This window comes from Marmota marmota, unplaced genomic scaffold, assembly GCF_001458135.2.
Source record: "Marmota marmota marmota unplaced genomic scaffold, marMar, whole genome shotgun sequence".
In the NCBI taxonomy this organism is placed as follows: Eukaryota; Metazoa; Chordata; class Mammalia; order Rodentia; family Sciuridae; genus Marmota; species Marmota marmota.
In genome coordinates this window covers 2,157,699-2,180,312 of record NW_025999894.1, presented here as the reverse complement: position 1 = coordinate 2,180,312, position 22,614 = coordinate 2,157,699, and the positions used below count along the sequence as shown (strand labels likewise).

General features: G+C 54.9%; 1 protein-coding gene across 1 annotated transcript in view; it reads right to left on the bottom strand.

Moving 5' to 3' along the window:
• The window catches only part of Myo15a (myosin XVA), a 56,730-nt gene extending 35,786 nt beyond the window's left edge, over nt 1-20,944 (bottom strand). The window contains exons 1-20 of the mRNA XM_015503488.2: nt 17,363-20,944; nt 14,745-14,827; nt 14,102-14,165; nt 13,301-13,410; nt 12,905-12,979; nt 12,606-12,696; nt 9,098-9,103; nt 8,630-8,733; nt 8,433-8,496; nt 7,201-7,314; nt 6,404-6,565; nt 4,687-4,800; nt 4,330-4,388; nt 4,119-4,242; nt 3,433-3,528; nt 2,879-3,010; nt 2,231-2,356; nt 1,272-1,349; nt 185-333; nt 44-89 (exon numbers count right to left, since the gene is read on the bottom strand). Of these exons, the coding sequence (XP_015358974.1) occupies nt 44-89; nt 185-333; nt 1,272-1,349; nt 2,231-2,356; nt 2,879-3,010; nt 3,433-3,528; nt 4,119-4,242; nt 4,330-4,388; nt 4,687-4,800; nt 6,404-6,565; nt 7,201-7,314; nt 8,433-8,496; nt 8,630-8,733; nt 9,098-9,103; nt 12,606-12,696; nt 12,905-12,979; nt 13,301-13,410; nt 14,102-14,165; nt 14,745-14,827; nt 17,363-20,944 (5,379 nt within the window). The remainder of the gene's footprint in view (nt 1-43; nt 90-184; nt 334-1,271; nt 1,350-2,230; nt 2,357-2,878; nt 3,011-3,432; nt 3,529-4,118; nt 4,243-4,329; nt 4,389-4,686; nt 4,801-6,403; nt 6,566-7,200; nt 7,315-8,432; nt 8,497-8,629; nt 8,734-9,097; nt 9,104-12,605; nt 12,697-12,904; nt 12,980-13,300; nt 13,411-14,101; nt 14,166-14,744; nt 14,828-17,362) is intronic.
• Nucleotides 20,945-22,614: the final 1,670 nt, after the last annotated feature.

Below are 22,614 nucleotides of genomic sequence, written 5' to 3'. Positions count from 1 at the left end.
GGTAGGAAGATTTGGTTCTCCCAGGTGCTCAGTGCTCACTTACCTTCTTGTGGTTGGGCTTCAGGCAACGCACGAACAAGGGGTTGCACCTGGACAGAAGCCAGAAGGAAGGTGCTCAGTCACTGAGGGTCATGGGGTGGGTTAAAGGTGAGGCTGGGTCCTCTGCCCACCTGTCCCTACCCACCTCTCCATCTTTTCCACCAGATCCAAGAGCGACTGCTGGAACTTGGCAGCCACAGTGTGCGCCTTGTAGAGTCGGGTGACAGAGCTGCTCTTGCCCAGGCGTTGAGGGGCAGCCTGAGGGGCATGGCTGGAGAAGAGGTGTGCTACCACCTAGATTGGGGGGTGGCCAGTCAAGGCAGGGGTCAAGGCGTTGAAAGACAAGGTGACAGGCAGGGAAAACAGAGACAGAAAGGTAGGGGCCAAAAGAGAGAAATGAAGAAAAAGATAGGGGGAAAAAAAAAAGTTAATTCCCCAAACTGAAGGAATCCAGAAAACAAGTAGACTCCTACCCTCTCCACCATCCTGGCTTATAAACAGCTCAAAACAGGACCTTCATCAGTTTCTTAGAGACCCCTCCCATAATTAGGCTGGCTTTCCCCTTTCACTCTGGGGAACATACAGTCCTGGACTGTGTGTATGGCCTCCACCTGTGACATGCATGATCATGAACTCTGGTTGATGTTCAGCCGGGGCTGAACTCAGACCTAAAGAAGAAGGTGCCAATCTGACAGAGAAGGAAGTGGAGGGCCACAGGGGAGGTGATGGGGTCAGAGTGGGGCTGGGGCTGGGGACCTCTCTAAGCCTTCAAGGAACCCAAATCGAGCCACCAGGCTCTGACAGGGCCTCATGGGTCTGGGGCCCAGGGAACTATCTGGTGCAGGCAAGAATGGGCACATGGGGCTAGGGTTGTAGCTCAGCAGAAGAGCTCATGCCTAGCATGTGTGAGGTCCTGGGTTCGAGTCTCAGCACCTCAGGTAAATAAGAAATTTTGGAGGGAGAGGGGGAGGAGGAGGGGAAGAGGGAGGGGGAAAGTGAAGGATTGGGGCGGGGCCGGCAGACAGGGTAGGCGGGGCAAAAAGCAGAGCCAGGGGCCTGGGGACCATTCAGGAGGCGGGGCCAGTGTGGTGGAAAATACAGGGCAAGGTCCAGGTGGGGTTAGGGCTGATATCCAGCGGCCAGGCTGGCGGTGGGCGGGGCTGGCTTGTGGGCGGGGCCATGCTAGGGGCGGGACAAGGGCAGCGGCCAGGCTGGAGGCCAGGCTCGCTCACCCGCGTCCGGCTCCGCACAAAGAGGTCCAGCACGTCCTGGCGCACCTGGTCATGATTCTTGTCCAGGAACTTGTGCACCTAAAAGAGGGAGCCAGGAGTGCAGCAGGGGCCAAACCCAGTTCATCCCCATCCCGACCCGGGGAAATCCGGGGCAAGGTAGACGGATAGCCCGCCCATCAGGCATTCAGAGGCTTATTTCCTCCCTCTGGGCTGGTTCACATCCCCTGGATGGCCGTGGTCTTGCCCTCCCCGGCCTCTGTCTTGCTGTCCACCCTAGGAGGGATTGGCTCTTTCTGTCTGCTAGGGCCTCCCTCCCATCCAGCCCCCACCACCCGCCTCACTTCTGGGGAGGAGACATTAAGCCTGGCTTTGCACACCACCAGTCTGCGGTTCACCCCGCTCTCACTGCCCATTCTACAGATGAGGAAAATAAGACCCAGATGAAGACAGAGGTTTGCAAACCTAGCCTGTGACACCTCTTGTGTCACAGAAAATAGGACGGTGACTACAGTGAAATCACTACTGATAGTCATTATTTATTCGGTAAAATCCAGGGGCATTTTACCACTGAGGTATATCCCCAGTCCTTTTTTTTTTTTTTTTTGAAATAGGGTTTCTTTAAGTTGCCGAGGCTGGCCTTGAACTTGCAAGCCTTCTGCCTCAGTCTCCCCAGTCCCTGAGATTGCAGGCATGGTGTCACTGTGCCCAGCTAATAATAGCTATTCTTTACCATATCCCATTCTAGGCTTCTCACATCCTCATCCGGACATGGGCACCGTGATCCCATTTCCAGATGAGGAAACTAAGGCTCAAAAGGGGTAAGAAATTTGCCCAAGGTCACACATCTGGGGAGCTGAAGGACCAGGACTAGAACCAGGGGAGTGTGGCTGGTCCCACATTGTGCTCCTGTGTCTAACGCAGGGCAGCCACGGCACCATGCTGGCTGTCACAGGTCTTACCTGGTAGGTGACCTTGCCGGCATAGTGCTTGATGGTGAACTCAGGCAGCGGCATCTTGGGTTTGGAATAGAGTGGGTTGGCGCCATGATGGTAGTGGCACTTCTGCAGAAATGTGTGGTCTGTGGCCTGGTGACAGATGGGATAGTGGGTGGGCAGAGGTCCTGGGACCCTGTTGGCAAATTCTCCAGCCCTGACTGATCCCCAAAGGACACTGCAGGGAACAACTCACAACTTTTCATGGCTGCCTGGGGCTCTGGGGGTGGGGACAGTGCATCAGCCAGATACTGGGGGCCTAAGTGGACCCCTGCAGATAGATGTGGCTGAATCAATTCCCAGCTTGCCTCTCTCCCAGCCCCGTTGCCTGTGCACCCTGCCTGCACAATCAGGATCTGAGGCTCAACTCCAAGGTTAGCTCCTCCAGGAAGCCCTCTGGGACTTCCCAGGCTGATGCAGCCCCCTCCTCTGGACACTCACATCCCCCTCTCCATCCTAAATCACCCCAGGTTGTGAATGGTAGGTTGGGTTTCCTGATGCTCCACTCCCACCCCCAGTCAGAGCAGAGAGCAATGAAAGACTCATGGTAGGATGTGGATGTGGGACTCAGAGATCTCAGCGCCCTGGCTAGGCTCACACAACCCCCGTGGTCACCTGGGGAAAGCAGCACTGGTCATCGAGGATGCGTAGGATGCCATAGGGCTTCAGCGAGATGAGGTTGATGCAGGGCTGATTGTCAGCAAAGGTGATCTCCCGCCAGTCGATCTGCTCTCGGATGTATTCCTCCTGAGGGCGGCAGATGACAGAGGCTCAACCCCCTAGCCCTTCCCAGGGCACATTCAGTCTACTCTCTGGGCTACGTTTGTCTGAAGGAGGATGGCTGGGACACCTCTGCTGGCATACCTCCTGAAACAGGGAGCTCACCCCCTAATAGTGCAACATGAAGCATCTCAGGGCCCTGCTGTTCCCTCTGCTTGGAGTAGCCCAGCAGGGGATAGGAAGCCCCCCTGCTGAGAGGACTCCTCTCTGCGCTCAGCACCCCAGCATTTCCCAGCCCCAGCACACAGGTCTTCACCTGTTTTCCCTCCACTGTCTCCTGACAACCTGGGAATCGCCCTTCAAGAAAAAGAACCAATCTCCAAGGAGGCCCATTGGCCAGCGAGGATGGAAGGAAACAGGAGAGTTGATGCACCCCACCCCACACCCACCTGCTCTTCCTGAAAGACGATCTTGTTGAAGAGATACTGAAGGTTCTCATTAGCATAATTAATACACAGTTGCTCAAAGCTGTTGAAACCCAGGTCCTGCCGGGGAAATGGGGAGGCTGGGTTGGCCCCTCCTTGGCCAGCAACCCAGCCATCTCCACCTCCACAGCCCAGGCCCAGGGTTCTCTCTGCCTGTCATGGCTGAAGCTTCAAATAGCTCACTGCACAGAACCCTATATGGCTCCGCCACCCTTGGGATAGCGCCTGAAGCTGTAGGTCCTATAGCCTAGGTAGAGGCTAAAAGCCCCGGCCACAGAGCCTTCTGCCTGGGTTTGAATCCTGGTGCTGCCACTTTCGAATTGTGTGACTTGGAGCATTCACCTCATGCCTTAGTTTCCCCGTCTGCAAAATGGGGAATACCTGCTTCACTGGGGTATTGTAATGGGGAAGTGAATGAGTGAAGTGCCTGGTACCTTATGGGTCTGATCACATGAGCCTGTCAAAGTCTGTCCCTCACTGAGCACCACTGGGAAGCTTCCCCAGGGCAAAGTTCTGGTCTGGGCCTTTTTGGGGTCCCTATCCAGCCCGATAGGCAGGGGCCTCTGTGTTCAGGGGACCAACCAGGAATGCCTGAGGGAGATGAGGCCTTGCCTGTGTCCCCTGCTCCTCACCCATTCACACCATCCTACCTCGAAGCCATAGATATCCAGGATGGCGATGGACAGGGTGTCCTGCTGCGGGGACACCAGCGCATTGACCCTGGCGATGAGCCAACCAAACAGCAGAGCATACAAAACCTTGGCAATGGCATCCCTGGGGCAGAGGAGGCACTGGGTTGGTGGGCAGAGGGACGGGGTGTTGGGGGTCTCTGGGCCCAGGCAGGGAGGGACGCGGCCTCACCTGGCATCCACAGCGCTCTCTACAGTCAGAGGGGTGAAGATCTTCTCTCGCATTGTCTCCTGGGGAGGGACAGGACCTTTGAGTGACAGTAGGCTGGTTACCACCTCCGGGATGCCCCTACTCCCACCCAGGGATTAAAGGGCTGGGGAAGGGAGGCTAGAGAGATGGTGGGATTGGCCTCAGGCATGAAGCTGACCAGAGGGCAGGGTGCCCGCTCCCTCTGCCTGGCAATGCTGGGGTCGGGGAGGCTGCTGTTCTAGTAAGGGAGACAGGCACTGGGGGGAGGCTGTTGTTGTAATGGGGGAGACAGGCGCTGGGGGGAGGCTTTGTTAGAGTCTCCAGTGCCCACAGACTCACGGTCACTTTGAAGGTGATGGCCTTCTGTAGGCCCTCTGGGGAGATCTGCAGCAGCTCAGCCACAGCCTGGATCTCCCGGGCGCTTACCACTGAGGCCACCTCCTGTGCATCCGTCTATGCAAAACACCAAGGGCAGCATGTTGTGGACTAGACAAACCGAGTTTAACATTTATATGAAAGACAGAAACTGCAGGCGTGAGGGTGCGCCTTCATCCCAGTGACTTGGGAGGCTGAGGCAGGAGGATCACAAGTTCAAGGCTGGCCTCAGCAACTCAGCAAGACCCTCAGCAATTTCTCAAGGCCCTGTCTCAAAATGAAAAATAAAAAGGGCGAGGGGTGTGACTCAGTGGTAAAGTGCCCCTGGTTTCAATCCCTGGTACCAAATACATAAATAAAAGATTAAAAATAATAAAAGAATAAAAAGGACTGTGGGTTTAGTTTGAACGTAGCACACCCCCGGTTTCAATCCCTAGTACTGCAAACAAACAAAACAAAAAAATGGAAACAAGCTAGAATTTCCAGGAAGATTCTGAAAAAAGGAAAGAGCGAAAGAGGCTATACAATATAGTGAAGACATTATAGTTGCAGTAATTAAAACAGTGCGTCAGGCTAGGGATGTAACTGGGTGGCAGAGCACTCGCCTAGCATGCTGGGTTCGTCCCCAGCACCACAGGGGAAAAACACTGAGCGTGGTCATAGGCAAATGGTACATAAATAGATTAATGAAGTCCATTAGAAAGTCTGGGATTAGATATAAGTGTGCATGGTAATTCAGGATATGATAAATATGATAAATTTTTCAAATGAGGGGAAAATTGAGTAATTACCTGGAAGACAAGTTAATTGGATTCCTACCTCAAACCTTACTAGGATAAATTTTTGAATCAAATATCTAAATGTTTTTTTAAAAATTTCAAAAATCCATGAAACCATGAAAGTTCTTTTAAAAAATTATGGGAGATGGGTGTGGTGGGAGGCTGAGGAAGGAGGATCACAAGTTCGAGACCAGCCTCAGCAACTTACCCTAAGTAACTTAGAAAGGCCTTTTCTCAAAATAAAAAATAAAAGGGGCTGGGAATGTAGCTCAGTGGTAATAAAACACCCATGAGTTCTCAATCCCTGGCATCGAAAAAAAAATTATGGGAGAAAGTTGTTATAGTTTTAGAGAGGTTTCTTCTAAAATGATAAAAAGTCCCACATTTATGCAAGAAAAAAATTCATAGATGAACTGCCTAAAATATTTTAAAAATAATTTGGGGGCTGGGATTATGGCTTAGTGGTTGAGGGCTTGCCTTGTATGCATGAGGCACTGGGTTCGATCCTCAGCACCACATAAGAATAAAATAAAGATATTGTGTCTACCTATAACTAAAAAATAAATATTAAAAAATAATTTGGTTTGCAGATTCCTGCAAAACAAAACAAAACAAAAAAATGATCTACAAGACATAGAAAACAACACAAAAATACTCAAACACTTGTGAATAAAATAAAAATACGAATTGAAACTGGAAAATCTATTTGTAATTCATAACAGAAACAAAGGACTGACTTCCTTAACATATGTAAAAAGCCCTTATAGATCAATAAAAATAAAAAAGAACAACCCCAAAGCAGAGAATAAAAAAAAAAAAGAACACAAATATGTACACAGTATAACCTGGAAGGGAAATATAGCTCTCAAGTCTCTGAATAGATGGCCACGATGTCCCCTTACCTCATACTTCTCAAAGTAGACGTTGCCCAGGTGCAGGATGGAGGCCAGGATGCGGAAGATGCTGTCCTGGTCTTCACCGCTGAAGCCCAACACCTCCATGGCAGCTAGGAGCCGGCGGAAGTCATCTGCATCACTCTTGCCAGTGATCTCACAGTTCCCTCCCTGAGCCAGGGCACAGGCTGGAGGTCAAGGGCCCTGGGTGGGCACCGGGAGCCCTCAAAGTCCCCACCCTGCCCTGACGGGGAAGTGTAGCCTGAGCTGGTCCCTCAAGCGGTCATTCTACTCTCAAGGTCCAGGAAGCTCTGAGATGGCTCAGGGTGGGCTTCATAGACTTTAAGTGTGGTGCATAGTGAGGATTGGTCTCCTGTTAACCTTTGCTGCAGCCACTGATAATGACAATTAAAACAGTGGCCCATGTCTATGGAGCATGGGCCACAGGCCAATGCTAAATTCAGCACATGCATGAATTTCCGTAACTAAAATCTCATTCTATTTCCCCATGTCCCAGGTGAGGAAACTGAGGCACAGAGAGGGCCATATAGTCGCCCCAGGCTGGTTAGTTGTTCTAGGCTCCAGAGAAATGAAGAGGAAGGAAGGTTTTCTCTTCCTCTGCTTTGACCCTGAAGATTCCCATCCTCCTCGATGTGATGAGCTCCCTTGAATCCAAACCCATGCTCCCCAAACCTCCGTTACTTTCATCGGCCATTAGGACACCACAGCCGCTCCATTGGCCCACCCTGGAGTGATAGGATGGGAGGATTAGGCCTGGGGGCTCCGGGGAGCCTGCTGGTGCTCACCTGGTTCAGGTAGTAGTAGGTCTCCGCCTCCTGTAGGCTGAAGGCCTGCCGCAGCTGGGCAGGCAGTCCAGCCAGCAGCTCATAGAAAATGTGGTAATTCCTCTCATTTTTGGCCTGCAGAGTGGGGCGAATGGATGCAGAGGAGGGAGACTGCCATTTCGGTGACCCCCACCCAGACAGGCCCAGGCATGCCCACTAACACACACACACACAAGGTCCTGGGTGGAGCACCTCTGATGAGTGAGACCCCAGCCTGGCACCAGCTGGGGGTTGGGGGTAGATGCAGGGAAGCCTTGGTAAGAGTGGCTATGAGATTTTCTTTTGTTGGGAGAAATAAAAAGACAGCCCATCTTCCTTGTGTGCACTGGCCACCCGTGCCTGCACGTGTGTTTATAACCCAGACGTGCAGTCGTGATGCATTCTGATGGTCGACTCAGCCAATCTGGCTGGGCGCTTCCTGTGACCCAGGCCCTGTACTAGGCCCTTGGCACACAGCGGAGAACAAAGCAACAGAATCCCCTGACCTCACGGAGCCCAGCTGCTAGCGGGGGAGACAGATACTCAGCAAATCACTGGTTAAAATATAAAACATGGGCTGGGGCTGGGGCTCAGCGGTACAGCACTCGCCTAGCGTGTGTGAGGCCCTGGGTTCGATCCTCAGCACCACATATAAATAAATAAAATAAAGGTATCGTGTCCACCTACAACTAAAAAATTAATAAGAATTTAAAAATATATATAAAACATGTCCGATGGTGAAAAGCACATAAAGCATTACAGGGAGTGACAGTTTTGATGAGGTGGAGAGGGACTGAAGTTTTATTCCTTTTTATTTTTGCAGTACCAGAGGGTGGGCCAGGTCCCCATGAATGCTAGGCAAGCTCTCTACCCCTGAACTACATTCTCAGCCCAGGGCTGTGGTTTTAAATGGGTAACTTCACTGAGAAGGGAGAACTGCAGGAAGACTTGGAGTTGGTGAGGGGTTTGGCCTAGCAGGCATTTTGGGTTTGGGTACTCTTGGGAGGGAAACAGTAGGTGCAAAGGCCCTGAGGCAAGAGAATGCTTTGTGCTCTGGGACAGCGAGGAGCCCATGACTAGAGGGCTGGGTCACAAAGGTGAAATGGTCACTGTCTCACAGTACACCCGTACAACCCATATGCCATCTGTGTTCATTAACCCGGTATCTACTCAGCACTTCCGAGGACCCACAGGTGTGGGAAGGGCTGGCTCACCTGAAACACAATCCTGGATTTCTCGAGCAGGTACTGAGAGGTTATGGCACCAGAGATCACGCCCCTGGGGTGGGGAGTACAGTCAGCTCCCAGGGAAGGAGCAAGGAGGGAGGGGAACAGTGGTGGGTATGTCGGGGGTGGGGGGGGCTGGTGTGGGACACGGAGGGTACTGCTAGCCCCACAATGGTCCCACTCACCCTTCTAGAAAGATCTCCACGAACTTCCCGAAGCGGCTCGAGTTATCGTTCCTGACGGTTTTGGCATTGCCGAAGGACTCCAGGAGGGGTGTTGCCTCCAGGATCTGAGCCCAGGGAGAAGAGGTGGGAGCAGGGGGGTGGGCCACTGTCTTGGGGGTCTGGGTGAGGGGCATGACTGGGGACAACCAGGCACCGGCCTCCCCAGGCACCCTGCTCTGTAAGGCGCGACCAGAGGTGGAGTTCCTACAGGATCCCAGGGTCTCCCCAGTGCCACCAGCTCCACGCAGTCGACTCCCACAGGCAAGCCCTGGGCTACCCTCCTCCATTCCCGGGGCCCTCGCACCGCAGCCCCTGACCAGTCCCCCAGCCCAGCTCAGGATAGGCCTTTGAATGCTTCTTCCTGCCCGTTCTGCCTATTGTCCATGAGGAGCGTACACACACACACACACACACACACACTCCAAGTACCTTGATCTTCAGGAGTGCCGGTGACGGAGGGAACAAGGGACAAAAACAGAAGCTGGTCACTAACAGAACTGGCCACCTCTGCCCCCAGCCCTCATGTCATTTTGCCTGTTTTCCTGGGTATCATCTATCTCCAGACAGGAATCTACTTGTGTACTATTTTTTTTTTTTGCAGGGGGAGGGATACAGGGGTTGAACTCAGGGACATTCAACCACTGAGCCACATCCCCAGCCCTTTTTTGTATTCTATTTAGAGACAGGGTCTCACTGAGTTGCTTAATGCCTCGCTGTTGCTGAGGCTGGCTTTGAACTCGCGATCCTCCTGCCTCAGACTCCTGAGCTGCTGGGATTACAGGCATGCACCACCTCACTTGGCTTATTTGTGCACTTGAGTCCCTGTGTTTGTTTGTTTATTTTTCTTGGTGGTGTTGGGGATTGAACCCAGGGCCTTGTGCATGCAAGGCAAGCACTCTACCACTGAGCTATATCCACAGCCCAGGAGGAGTCCCAGTGTTTGCGTAAGACTGATGCATGTCCTTTGCAGATACCGGGACTTCAAAAAAAATCTGCTGAGCTGGAGGTGGTGGCACATGCCTATAACCCCAGCAGCTCTGGAGGCTGAGGCAGGAGGATCGCGAATTCAAAGACAGCCTTAGCAACTTAGGGAGGCCCCAAGAAACTTAGTGAGACACAAGATCCTGTCTCAAGATAAAAAAAATAGAAAGGGCTGGGGATGTTGCTCAGTGGTTAAACACCCCTGCGTTCAATCACCAGTACCACCTTCCCCCCACTCCCGGAAAAAAAAAAAAAACGGTACTAATATCACTGCTATTTTGCAGATTAGGGAACTGAATATTATATGATGTGTCTAGGAACTCCAGAGTCCCTGAGATTCCCCAACAGCACTATGACAAACCCATATTCAGGGCATTCATATAGCATTTTCTTTGGCTAAGTTGCTTCCTTAGGAAGAATTCTTAGAGAAGAAGCAGAGAAAGCTGAATCACCACAGAAAATAACACCTGTAGTCTTGGTGGTGGGGGTTTGCCAGATCCCCAGCACTGTTTAGTCCAGGACCTGCTGTGCCCGTTGTATGGAAGAGCAGTCTGAGTTCCAGAGAGGGTCAGGGACGCCCTCAGTGAGTCAAAGTCCAGCTGAGCATTGCTTTACATTATCTCTAAGTCTAGGAGTCCCTTGGAAATATCAGAAGATTCTCCAATTCTCTGTGTGCCCAGCCCAGCCTAGGGAGCGGGCTCAGCTAGAGGGAGTGAATATTGGAGGGATGAAGACTGTGTGGTCCAAACCCTGGCCGATCTGGGCACAGCACTGCCCAGGCTACATGATTGGGTCCAGTGAGGACACATGACCAAAACCGTTCCGATGAGAAGGAGCCCCGAGACTTCTGAAATCTTTGGAGGTGTGAATGTAGTATTATGGCATCCTCTTGCTGACCAATGGGAGAGAGATTGGGGATGATGCCCATCATCATTTGGGGTGGAGCCAAAATAAGGACATTGCTGAAGACTCAGAATATAGCCATGCATAAAACTGACCTAGATCTGGGTGACGTGAGCAGGGCAGAGCCACGGCTGGGAAAAGAGCCCTGTAGTCACACAGCAGGCAGGCATGTTGTGGGTGCCCAGTATAGAAACTCCCAGACCCAGTCAGGTCCCATCCCCCCATTTATTTTCCCTGTAGTTCTCTGCCAAGGACAGCAAATCCCAGCTCCTTTACCACCTTGCTTTGGGACACTGGTAAGTCCATTCCCCTCCCAGGTCTCTGTTTTCTCTTGTGCAAATGGACACAGTTGTACCTATTTCCCAGGGCTGCGAGAGGCTGTGGCATGATCACACACCTGGCACGGTGCCTGGCCCACCTAGCCTGCTCTCCTAGAAGTCTGACCCAAAGAGGCTTTGAAAACCCTGCCTGAAACAAAGAGATGATCCGATTGTCCACCAGGAGGCCCAGGGCCGGGTGGGAGGCCAAGGCATGCATCTGAATGGGTGGAGCCAGGCTGGACTGCACAGCTTGGGTCCACTCACTCCCCACAGAGGACTGAGGAGCTCCAATCCGCTGCCCCAAGATCACCCTGCTGAGATCATGCTGCCATGGGCTGGGACACTGTGGTCACCTGCAAACCTGGGTGGGCTCCAGAGTCGGGGGAAGTCTGAGAGACTGTGGTGCTGGAGTCTGAGCTGCTGGGCCAGACATCTTCTCCGGAGCCCCAAATTCCCACCTTCTATCTGAGGATGCCCCAGTGAGCCCTTGTTCTTGGCAAACCTGCTCCAGTGCAGACCGACTACCTTGGTGCTGCCTGGGCCCAGGCCAGACACCTGGGGCCACTCTTACACTATCTCCCTCTCTCAGGTCCTTCTCCGCGTGGCTGACTGGCTTTTACCTGCACCTGGACCCAGCCTTCCACACCACCCCATTGCCACCTGCTGGGCTCAAGCCCCTTTCCTCCCTCACCTGTACTCCATGATGGTGATTTGCTGTCCCTTGAGCACGGACCTCTGGGCTCTTGTACATGCTCCTCCTGTGACCTCTTCACTCTTCCCCCAGACACGTTCAGGGCTACTCTGTGACCACCATGCTCACAATGACAATCCCTAGCACTCCTCACCCTCTTCCTTACCGTTTTTCTCCCCAACACGCTGCCTTTACACATGTACATAATTTACATATATACATACATATATGTATATATATATATGTTCTATTTTTTTCTTTCCCTCTACTAGAATGGAATTCACATGAGCATGTGAACATTTGTCTGAGTTGCTTCTGCCTCCTCCCCAGCACCCAGCACACAGTAGGTCCTCTATAAACCTTTATGGAGGGAATGGATGAGCTTCTTAGATTCTCAGGTTCAGAGCACAGCATTTTCCTGGTAAGTAAGACTCTAACATGGGGTTGGAGTTTTGGCTCAGTGGTAGAGCACTCGCCTAGCATGCATGAGGCACTGGGTTTGATCCTCAGCACCACATAAATGTAGAATAAAAATATTGTGTCCACCTAAAACTAAAAAATAAATATTAAAAAAAAAAAAAGACTCTAACATGACACAGGCCCATGCCCAGAGTCTGACACCCACTCCCTGGTATCTACTGCCTCCCTGACCCCATGCCCATCGCTACACTTGAACCTGTCCTGTTTCTTCACCATTGGGGTCTGAACAGCCTCTGGATGGGAGAAAATGGTGGCCATGGAACCTCAAAGGAAGGTGAGGCCAGGCCACCGTGCAGCCTCTACTCTGACCCAGGCTGCCCCAACCTCCAGTTGCCATGGAAACACAGAAGTGTGGGGTGGGAGGAAACTTTCCCTTCCCCAAGCCTCCCCTTAAGAGCAGCCCTCGAAATGGCCCCAATGCCTCTGGAACTCAGCCTCCCCAATGGCCCAAGTAGGGTGAGGAGCCTTGCCTCTTGGGGAGCACTCGGGCATGCTCAGCAAGGAGTGCTCAGCTGAGGAGGCCAGGAAGACAGACCACCAAGAGATGGACAGACAGTCTCACCTGCTGCATGACATCCCGTTTCTGGTTCATGGCGGCCAGGTAGCGCAGAATCAGCTTGGTCGCCTCAGTTTTGCCAGAGCCGCTCTCTCCACTGACCGGGCAAAGGAGCAGAGCAGTTGCAACAGTTTGCTGTCTCCTCTGGGTCCTTCCCCATCCCACCGTGAAGAAGGGGATATGGACAGAAGCCAGCTCAGAGGTGCCTACTGATCTTCCCAGGTCCTACAGCAGGTCGGGCTGGATGCAGACCTGTTGCTCGGAGTCCCCCCATCGGTCCCCTGTGTGATTACAGCCCAGCTCACCTGATGATTATGCACTGGTTCTGTTTGGCATCAAGCATTTTGGCGAAGGCGAGATTTGCAATCGCAAAGAGGTGCCTGGGGAGACAGACCACTAGGTGTCCCTGGGGCCAGCCCATGCCTCCCACATTCCCAAATTTCCCAGGGGTTGGGTGCGTGGGGGCATCTCTGTCCAGGCAAGCCGTCAATTCTGTCCATCCTTCACCCACTGGGGGAAATGCACCCACCCCCATCCTGAGCCTCAGTGGCTTCCAAAGAGGACGGTGGTCAGGCCTGGGGAGAAACTGTGAGCTGAGCAGGTGGCCTTCCAATCCTGTGAGCCACCACCCAGGGCTGAGGGGAGGCCAGTGACTTGCAACCCCAGGACAGCCCCTCTCCCCAGGTCCTGCAGACACTCACGGAGGATTCTCTCCCAGGGCCCGCCCGTGGTACTGCTGCACCTGGTCTGGACCGTAGATCCCGAACATTCGGTATGGGTTCACTGAAACCAGGATGCTGCCGATGTACGTCTGCTGACAGATGTTGGCCTCAGGGCATGGCTCTTTGTGGCCCTCTATGGCCGTCCCTCCCCCGCTCTGGGAGCCTGGGACCCCTTTCCAGTTGAGCAGATGTCTGGTTGCCTGGCTTTAGTATTGCCATCTAGAACCCTCTAAAGGTCTGTTTTAATACTGGAAGCTCAAGCACACCACACAGGCTTAGGCTGAGGAGCATGGAACAAGCCAAGCCCTGTAGCCACCATCCCACTAGGGTGGCCGTGCTGACCACCGCCCACTTCACGGTCCCACCAGGCTTCAGGAGGTTCTGCTTCATACTGGGGAATGGGGACGGATCTGAGGTGGCCAAAGCCCTCTGGGTGTCCCTGCCTTTCTGCACTGTGGTTTAAGTTCTCTGGTCAACTTCTGGGATCCAGGTTTAGAGATTCTAGAACTTTGGAGGCTTGATCCATCGGGTCCCTGGATCCACTGGGGTAGGGGTCACCAGTTTCTGGATTCCCTATCTCCAGGCCTCTGCTCCCGGGGTTCACTCTTTTAATACCATTTTAGGACTTTCGATTTTAGAATTCCGGCTTCTAGCATTCTCTTCTAGCTGAAACCAGAGGTCACAAGTCCAACAGGAGACACCTGTCCTTCCCACCTGGTCCCCAGAAGACATCTGCCTTCCCAACTGGGGACCTGGGGCAGCCTCAGCCCCAGGACTTACGTAGATGAGGTTCCGTTCAAATCTGGTCTTGAGATTGGACAGCACCGTGGTTTCCTGGAGGTCTCTAGAAGGAGACATGGAGGAAAGCTGTCAATGTTCCTGGGACCCGAACTAGCAAGGGCCCCCTCCCCACTCAGTCCTGGTCAGGCAGGCCTGAGTTCAAGTCCTGTCTCTGACATTAACCAGCTTTGAGACCCAGGGAAAGTCACTTCACTTTGCTGTGCCTCAATTCAATGGGTATTGCTAATCGTCTGCATCACGGGGGTTTGAGAGACACTCTAAGGCAGCAGCCAGGAGGACTGAATTCCTGTGATTAAATAATAACATTATGATTTAATCCATGCATCAGGCACCCCCAACATACCACCGCTCTCACGACTGCCATCCCACCCCGCTCCTGTGGATGAGAAACTGAGTGACTTGCCCAAGGGCCGCCCCCAGCTGGTAAGTGATGGGGCTGGGATTTGAACTGAGGCCTGTCTGACTTCACAGAGCTCCGACGTGCACCCATTGGCCTTTGCGGACACTTCATTGCAGATGGGGAAACAGAGGCTCTGAAAATGTTCTGGGAGATGGATATCAGGCACTCTGGTTGAGAGTGTGGGGATCCCACAGTGACCCCTAGCTGGCCCTGCCCACTCACTCTAGCTGGGTCATGTCCTCCACTCCATCCTCCCTGCGCTGCTCGTTGGACCGCATGGAAGGCAGGTTTCGGATGGAGTGCATCTGTGATAAAGAGAGGGGATGGGGTCGGCAGGTTATAGGGCGTCCCCTGGGTGCCCTGGCTTGGACAGACCTTGCACCTGCTCGCACTGTCAGAGACGTAATCTCAGGGCCAGGCCAGGGGCTCCTGAAAGCCTCCTTGCCACCAAATGCAGTGGCTCAGGGAACCTGTGTGCAACACAGGGATATGTGCTTGACCTCAGTGCCCACGTATTTCTCCCACTAGTGCTCCTGTGAGCTCCAAGTGTCCTGCCCCACGGAGTGAGCACATACACGTCCATGCACACAAACACACCCACACTCTCCTATTCCCCTCCCAAACTCAGCCCTCTCAGTGCCAGCACCCTTCTTGCTGGAAGACCCTGTGTGTTGACTTGTGTGACAACTTCATGGTCATGTATCCTGATGCAGTGTCCTGAGGCAGGGAGCCTCTGGGACAGCCAAGATGGGGACTGTCTCAGGATCATGCCCTGGCACCCATCCTGTGTAATTCAAACACAGTGGTCTTTGCATCTGTCATGTCTCCCTTGAGCACCTGTGGTCTTGTGGGATGCGGAGGAGTTCAGCTGGGGGCACCCACCATACATGCAGGGACCGGTTCTCAACATCCACTTGTCATGAACATGTAGGTGGATCACTGGGACAGTTCCCAACCTTGGGTCTTTTATTTTATTTTTTTTTTATTAAATATTTTTTTAGGGGGCTGGGGATGTGGCTCAAGCGGTAGCGCGCTCGCCTGCCATGCGTGCGGCCTGGGTTCGATCCTCAGCACCACATACAAACAAAGATGTTGTGTCCGCCGAAAATTAAATATTTTTTTAGTTGTTGATAGGCTTTTATTTTATTTATTTCTATGCGGTGCTGAGAATTGAACCCAGTGCCTCACACATGCCAGGCAAGGGCACTACCACTAAGCCCCAGCCCCAGCCCCCCAACCTTGGGTTTTGGGGTTTTTTTTTTTTTTTCATTTTTTATTTTTGGCACTGGGGATCGAATCCAGGGGCACTTAACCACTGAGCCACATTCCCAATGTCTCACTGAGTTGCTTAGGGCCTTGCTAAGTTGCCAAGTCTGGCTTTGAATTCTCGATCCTCCTGCCACCCAGCCAGCCTCCCACCAACCTTGGGGTCTTGAGAATGAAAGTCCCAGTACCACATTTGGGCTGCAGGATCTCTGTTTATGTGTAGGTGCACACATGCCGAGAGTAAGCAAATAACCCAGCCCCCATGGATACCACATCTGCTCAGACCTCCACATACACTTGCTTTCCTCCATTGGCCGCACAGATGCCCACACATGTCACAGGACTGCAAGGCTCTGCAGAACTGTGAGCGAACACGTGCGCATACTCTGCAATTCTGATCCCAGTTGTACCCGTCCCTGGGCAGGTGAGGAAAGAGGACACCGGGACGGGCTCTGTGTGCTGCGTGACCACTGCTGGGCTGCTAAGTAGGGCACAGTATCACCCTTTCAGCCCTGGCCTCCAGCCCACCCATCTGCCCATGTGCTCGCCAGCAGTCACAGACCCTGAATAATTCAGTCACTCACGTATTCCAGGGTGAGGAGGGCCCAGGCATCCTTGCCCCTCACCCCCAGGCGCCCTGTGCCTCGCTCCTGCAACGCTGCAGCCCACACGGTACGGGGAACCCGTCGCCGGGGCCAGGGCCCCCCCAGCAGCCAGGCTGCCCCCGTTGCCATTGCCTGACCCAGCTGGCTGCCCGCTCCACTAGGCACCGTCTGCAGAGGCCGAGAAGCACCTGCTGTCCCTGCTTGCCCCGCCTATACTGTCCCGGGGGAGGCTCCAGTGACCACCCGCCCCCCTGAGGGCCACCCAGCTTCAGGCTCGTGTTCTGCCATGAGTGTGGTAGCCAAACTCAGGCCGGGTACTCTTCAGAGAGGCTGCCTGCTTGGCACCCCACCCCGGGCCCAGACAGTCTCCTGGCTCATCTCCCTATCCACCGTGTGGCCTCTGTAATAAGAAGGCTAGAAGTTTGTGTCCTGAGTCCCCACATTCTCTTAGTCCAGAATCCTGCAGCCCAGGGGACCATCAAAGGACAACAGGAGCCCCAAGGAGAAAGATGACTCCAATCTGGGGGACAGGAGGGTCAGTGGGAGGTGGGAAGACATGTGCGTGGCCATGGGGGTGGAACAGGGTTCTGCAGTTTTGCACCCAGCTTGGCCCAAACCTCTGAGGAATGGCTGGGAGCCAGATGTGCCATTCACATTGAGCCAAGACAGGGACACCCAGGTCCCAGGCAGAAATTGACAGAAAAGCTCCCGTCCCAAAATCCACCGAGGAACAGTGTCCTGCATCTCTACGCTGTGCGTGCCTGTGCTGGGCCTCCCCTTGTTTCATTCTGCAGAGGCTTTGGGAGGCCCAGGCTCCTCTCCCCAACTGCAGATGGAGATGACCGAGAGGCCCAAGCAAGCAGCAGCTTGCCAAGGACGTACTGGACTCTGGCTGCCTCCCTAGGTCACTTCCTATCCCACTTCCCAGGCCAGAACTACCATGCCCTCCCTTTGACTTGTACTCCATACCTTGTTCTGATAGTTTCGAGGGCCATTTTCTTTCCAGGGGCCCCTGAGAGACAGGCAAGCAGCTCCAAGGCCCAGGCGGTGACACTGGGGTTGGGCCTGTACTCGTGGCCAGGGCCGGCGGGCATCTGCTGGCAGCCAGAGGCAGGACCAGCGCAGACCACAGGCTCGGAGCTCTGGGCCATGCTGGGGGTCCTGGGCCAGTTGTTCAGGTGGCTGCAGGGCAGCAGGCCTACCTTGCTGGAAGGAGCTCAGTTTCCGCACCTGAGGTAAGACGACGGCAAAACGCCCAGATCGAGGCTGGGGTCGCTCACCCTCCTTGGGCAGGGGTTCTGGGGCCCCAGTAGGGGCCAAGGGAGCCAGGGGTCTGGGCAGTGTCCTCGAGCGGTGCCATAGTGACCCTGTAGCCCTTGTCTGGTCACACATAGCCAGTGGATATGAGAGGCTGAGCCGTAATGCCTTGTGCTCTGCGGGGGCATCCTTTGGAGGTGTTAGGGTTAGGGTCTTGGACTCTGCTGATGGCTGGGGTTCTCCTGGGGTGGCCGCTTCTTCAGGATTCTCAGGGCAAGGGCCAGCGGATTTGGTGAGATGTCCAGGTCCTGGGTCATGGTGTCTGCCCAGGAAGATGCTGGTTGCGTTAGAGGCTGGGCCTTCAGGCTGGGCAGCAGTGGATGATACCAGGCCCACATACTGCAGGAAGGGATTTTCAGGCACAGGAGGTGGCCTGGAAAAGCCGCGAAGGCTGCCCACACTTCCTGGCCAGGGCGAAGGTGGGCGCTGGGTGGGAGGCATATCTATGTCCCAGCTGGGGTCCAGCGGGGGCACTATCCAGGGCGTCTCGGAGTCCTCAGGTTCATGCTGACTCTCCTGGTGCTCCTGGGACCCTGCAGCAGCTCTCCAAGACCTGGCCCTTGGTGGCAGGTGGAACGGCCGGTGCACCTGTGGCTTTACAGCCCGGGTGGGCGGCTCGCTGAGGCGCCGCCATGAGTGAGAGAGGCGTGAAGGCAGGTTGAGGGACCGGTGCCGGGGGCCATGGCCCAGCAGAGGGGGCAGTGGGGGTAGTCGGGGTGAACCCAGCACTGGTGAATGGGGTGGGCCCAGGCGCCCGGAGGCTTGTCGTTGTCGTGGCTTTGGGGGCTCTCGCAGAGATCCAGGCCGGTGAGGTGGAGGTGGGAAGGGCGGCTGGAAGGGGCCCCTACGGAGAGACAGCTGAGGGGACAAGGGCCCCAAGGGTGAGCGGTAGCCTGGACCTGGCAGGTTCCTCAGGGAGGGCTGAGGTGAAGGCAGGGGACTCCAGGCCCACCTTCTCGGTGCCACTGGGGAGGTCCCAGGAAAGCCAAAGGCTGACCCTCTGTGGCGGGAACCCCTGAATGAGGGTCGGGGCACAGGGAAGGCTAGCAGGTCAGGGGGCACCTCTCGGCTTACAGGAGGGGGCTCCACAAAGGCCCACCAGTTTGCCTGGGGTGCTAGGGGCACGTGAGCTGGGGCGGCCCAGGGTGGTGGGTGTTGCCGGAGGGAGCCATAGGGGGAGGCTGGCCGGGGCAGGCCTGAGAGTGTTGGGGAGAAGGGTGGGGCAGGTGGTGGGCCAGGGCTGGGGGGCCTCCGGGAAGTTGGAGGGGAGACGAGCTTGCTCCAGTGGGAAAGTATCCGGGGCGTGGGTGCCGGCGAGGGTGGGCGGTGGGAATTGTTGTTGTTTTGGGCCCGTGGCTGGGTCCTCCTCAGCACGATGGGCGTGTTGGGCCGGTCAGGGTCCATGCCGGCCAGCTTGTAGCCAAAGCGTTTGTAGGCCGCCTCCCGGACTGCAGGGCTGGCCCCTCGTGCCTTCTGGCTACCCCTGAGCTGCGGAATGGGCTTCTTCTCTGATAGCGTCTTTTTGAGAAAACGTGCCAGTGAGGTGGCGGGGCGGGGTGGCGGGCGACCCAAATCAGGGCTGATGCTCAGGCCGCGGTGGGCACCAAAGGCCGACAGGGCCCGTTGGAGGTTGCGCTGACGAGGTGTAAGGAAGCCCCAGTAAGGGTGGGCATAGGGCACGGTGGGCACTGGGGGTATCTCCTCCTCCTCCTCCTCTTCATCTGCATCTCCCAGTGGAATGTCCAGGGATGGGGGCAGGGGCACCTCCAGCTTCTCCTTTCCAAACAGCTTCACCTGCGGCCGTGGGAAGAGGCGGAACTTGCGGATGAAGGACAGCTTGGACCTGGCCGGCTTGTCCATTCCTTGCTGCTCAAAGAAGGCTGCACTGGGTAGGCGGAAGGAGGTGCTCTGCCGCTCCCTGCCTGCTTCCTCTGGCTCCTCCAGCTCCACGATGTCATCCATGGGGTGGGCATATGGATTGTGGGGTGACAGTATAGGTGGCGGTACCCAGGGGTAGGCAAAGGACGGCTCCTCTGGATAAAGATAGGGCACTTCGGGGGCATAGATGGCTTCATCTCCACCTCCATAGATGTCTTCAGCATAGGGGATGGTGTAGGGGACCCCATACGGATCAAAGTAGGGTGCAGGATATGGGGTATCGTATGGAAGGTCATAGGGTGGGTATGGCATGTCATAAGGTGCATAGGGATCTAGGTAGTGGCTATATGGGTAGGCCTCACCCTCAAACCCATCATGGTAGCTATAAGGAGATGAATACCCAGATGGGGGTGCGTAGGGGGGTTCATAGTCGTCATAGCCATAGCTGTACCCTGGGTAGAAGGAGCCACCATAGTAGTCAGGGTGGTAGTAGTCATAGGGGTCCTCAGGCGGGTACCCATAGAAATGCTCGCCATAGGGCTGCCAGGTTGGGCTGTAGGGCCTGTAGCCGTCCAGGTAGGGCTCCTGTTCCTCATATTGGTACAGCGATTGCTGGTCATAGTAGTCGTCGCCCTCGCGGTGGTAGTCATAATACTCGCCCAGGTCCTGGAAGCCCTCGAGCCCATACAGCGACTTGCGGGAGCCCGAGCCCCGGAACGGAGCCTCGTCCTCGAAGGGCAGGAAGCCCACGGGCTCCCCAGATGAGTAGATGCTGTGGCTGCGGGGGAATCTGCGGAGCCGGCCCCCGGGCCGCAGGATCTCTGCGCCCGATGGGAAGGGCAGCTTGCGGGAGCCCACGCGGGAGCCCGAGCGCTGCAGCCAGGCGTCCAGCGTGGCTTGCTCACTGCCCGACTCCTCAGCCTTCTTGAGGAGGAACTTCTTGGTGAGCCAGTTGATGGCCGTGGATGCCTTGCTGAGTGACCGGGCCCGGGGCCGGAGACGGCCGTACCCACGACGTCCGGGGAAGCGGATCACCATGAAAGAGGGCTTCTTCCCCTTCATCGCCCGCTTCTTTTTGCCCATGCGCATCTGCGTCATGAGCTTGGACGTGGACTTGAGCACCGTGCGGGCCTTCTTCTTGCGTTTGGTCTTCTGGGGGCCAGTGTGGAGGCCCCAGAAGAAAGCTGATGCGCTCCGGAACTGGCCCTTCTTGGAGATCTTGGGCGTTCGATCTCGGAAGCCCATGAATAGACGGGAGGTCCCCTTAAGGCTCCGTTTGGGCTTCTCCGGCTCCGGGGCCTTCTTACCCTTCTTTCCTTTCTTGGCTTTCTTCTCCTCATCTTCCTCCTTTGCCATGGTCGCTTCCTGCTCCTACCACGCCTGGGGCTGGGTATCACAGGTTCAGGGGTTTGGAGACACAAGGATCTGCTAGGTTTCCTGCTGGCAGCTGGACACCCGGCCTCCTCTGTCTCTGGGCAGCCGGGACTGGCGGATGGTTTGGGGAGGGATGGGCCAGCATTCGGGGAGGGTGGATCCATAATTCATCTCCTCTAGAGACGCCTTGGGTTTCACCCTCCAGTGGCAGTGGAAAGTGCGTGGGTGTAGTTTACTGGACAGGGGAAACCTGGGGAGGCCTGTGCTGGGGGGAGGGGGGTCATCCTGGCTTTGGCATTGTCATGGCAACAACCGTGCTGACCCAGGTCAGGCCTCCCTGTGACTCAGCTGACTAAACCCCCAAAGCAGAGTGCTTTGGTCTCTGAGCCCTAAGAGAGGATGCTACCTGCCTTGGACCACCCAGCCCACCTGCATTGAGCCAGAGTGAAACCAGATCTCCTTAGCCCATGATGGGGGTGGTCAAAGCCCACCAAGCCACCCTGGAAGGGAACCTTGGATCTTTCAGGTCTTATGCAAGAAAGGAGGGGAGTGGGCAAGGCAGCTTCCCCAGGGCAGCGGTCAACGTAATGGGAGCTAGCTGGCTCTCAGCAGTTGAATAATGCATTGGGGAGAGCTGGGCTGCTGCCTCACAGAGAAGGGAAAGGTGGAGTGTCTCAACAGTCCATGGAGAAGGGAGTGGGGCAGAGGAGTAGAAATAGAAGATGACTAGGCCTGTTTCCCAGCCCTGTCACTGATGGGCTGTGTGACCTCAGGAGAGCCCTTTGCCCTCTTTGGGCCATGGTTTCCTCATCTGTAGATTGGGAATGATAAACTGTATCAGGAAGAAGCAAGATTCAGTGGAACTGCTCGGTAGCTCAAGAGGTGGAAGGGGCTTTGTGGTGGTTCCTTGCTGATGTCCCTAACGAGTTCTATCCATTCTTCTCTGTTCCTTCTCTAGCTGAGTAGCTGTAGTCATGGGACCCCTGCCCTCTCTGACAGTTGGGGCATCTGACCCAAGGCCATGTGCCAACCATCTTGGGTGGTGACCAGTTAGGCTTGATTTTGAAAATTTGCCCTAAAAGGGGCAGAAGCTGGGCAGGGGTGTGGCTTAGTAGTAAAACCCATGTTTAGCATGTGCAAGGCTCTGGACTCCAACCCTGGCACCAAAAAAGGGAGGTAGGAGTTGTGTGGATTGTTAGAAGAAGAAGATGGGAAAGAACTTGGGATGTTGTGGATAGCAGTTCTGGAGTCCAAAGCCTCAGAACTGTTTCTTCACAACTGGGTATGGTGGTACATGCCTGAAATCCCACCCACTCAGAGGCCTAAGGCAGGAGGATCACAAATTCAAAGCCAGCCTCAGCAACTTATGGAGGCCCTAAACAACATAGCAAGACCTGTCTCAAAATAGAAAAAAAAAAAAAAAAAAAGGACCGGGGATGTGGTTAAGTGGTTAAATGCCCATGGGTTCAATCCCTGGTACCTCTTCCTCCCGATCCTCATCTTCTCTTCCTCCCGATCCTCATCTCTCTTCCTTCTCTCACTCCTCCTTCTGCCCACGGATCAGGACATCCAGGATCCAGAATGATTGATGACAGACTCTAGTCAATTCCAGGCTGCCTATTTACTGAACTTGGTTTTAGCTGTTAGGCCCC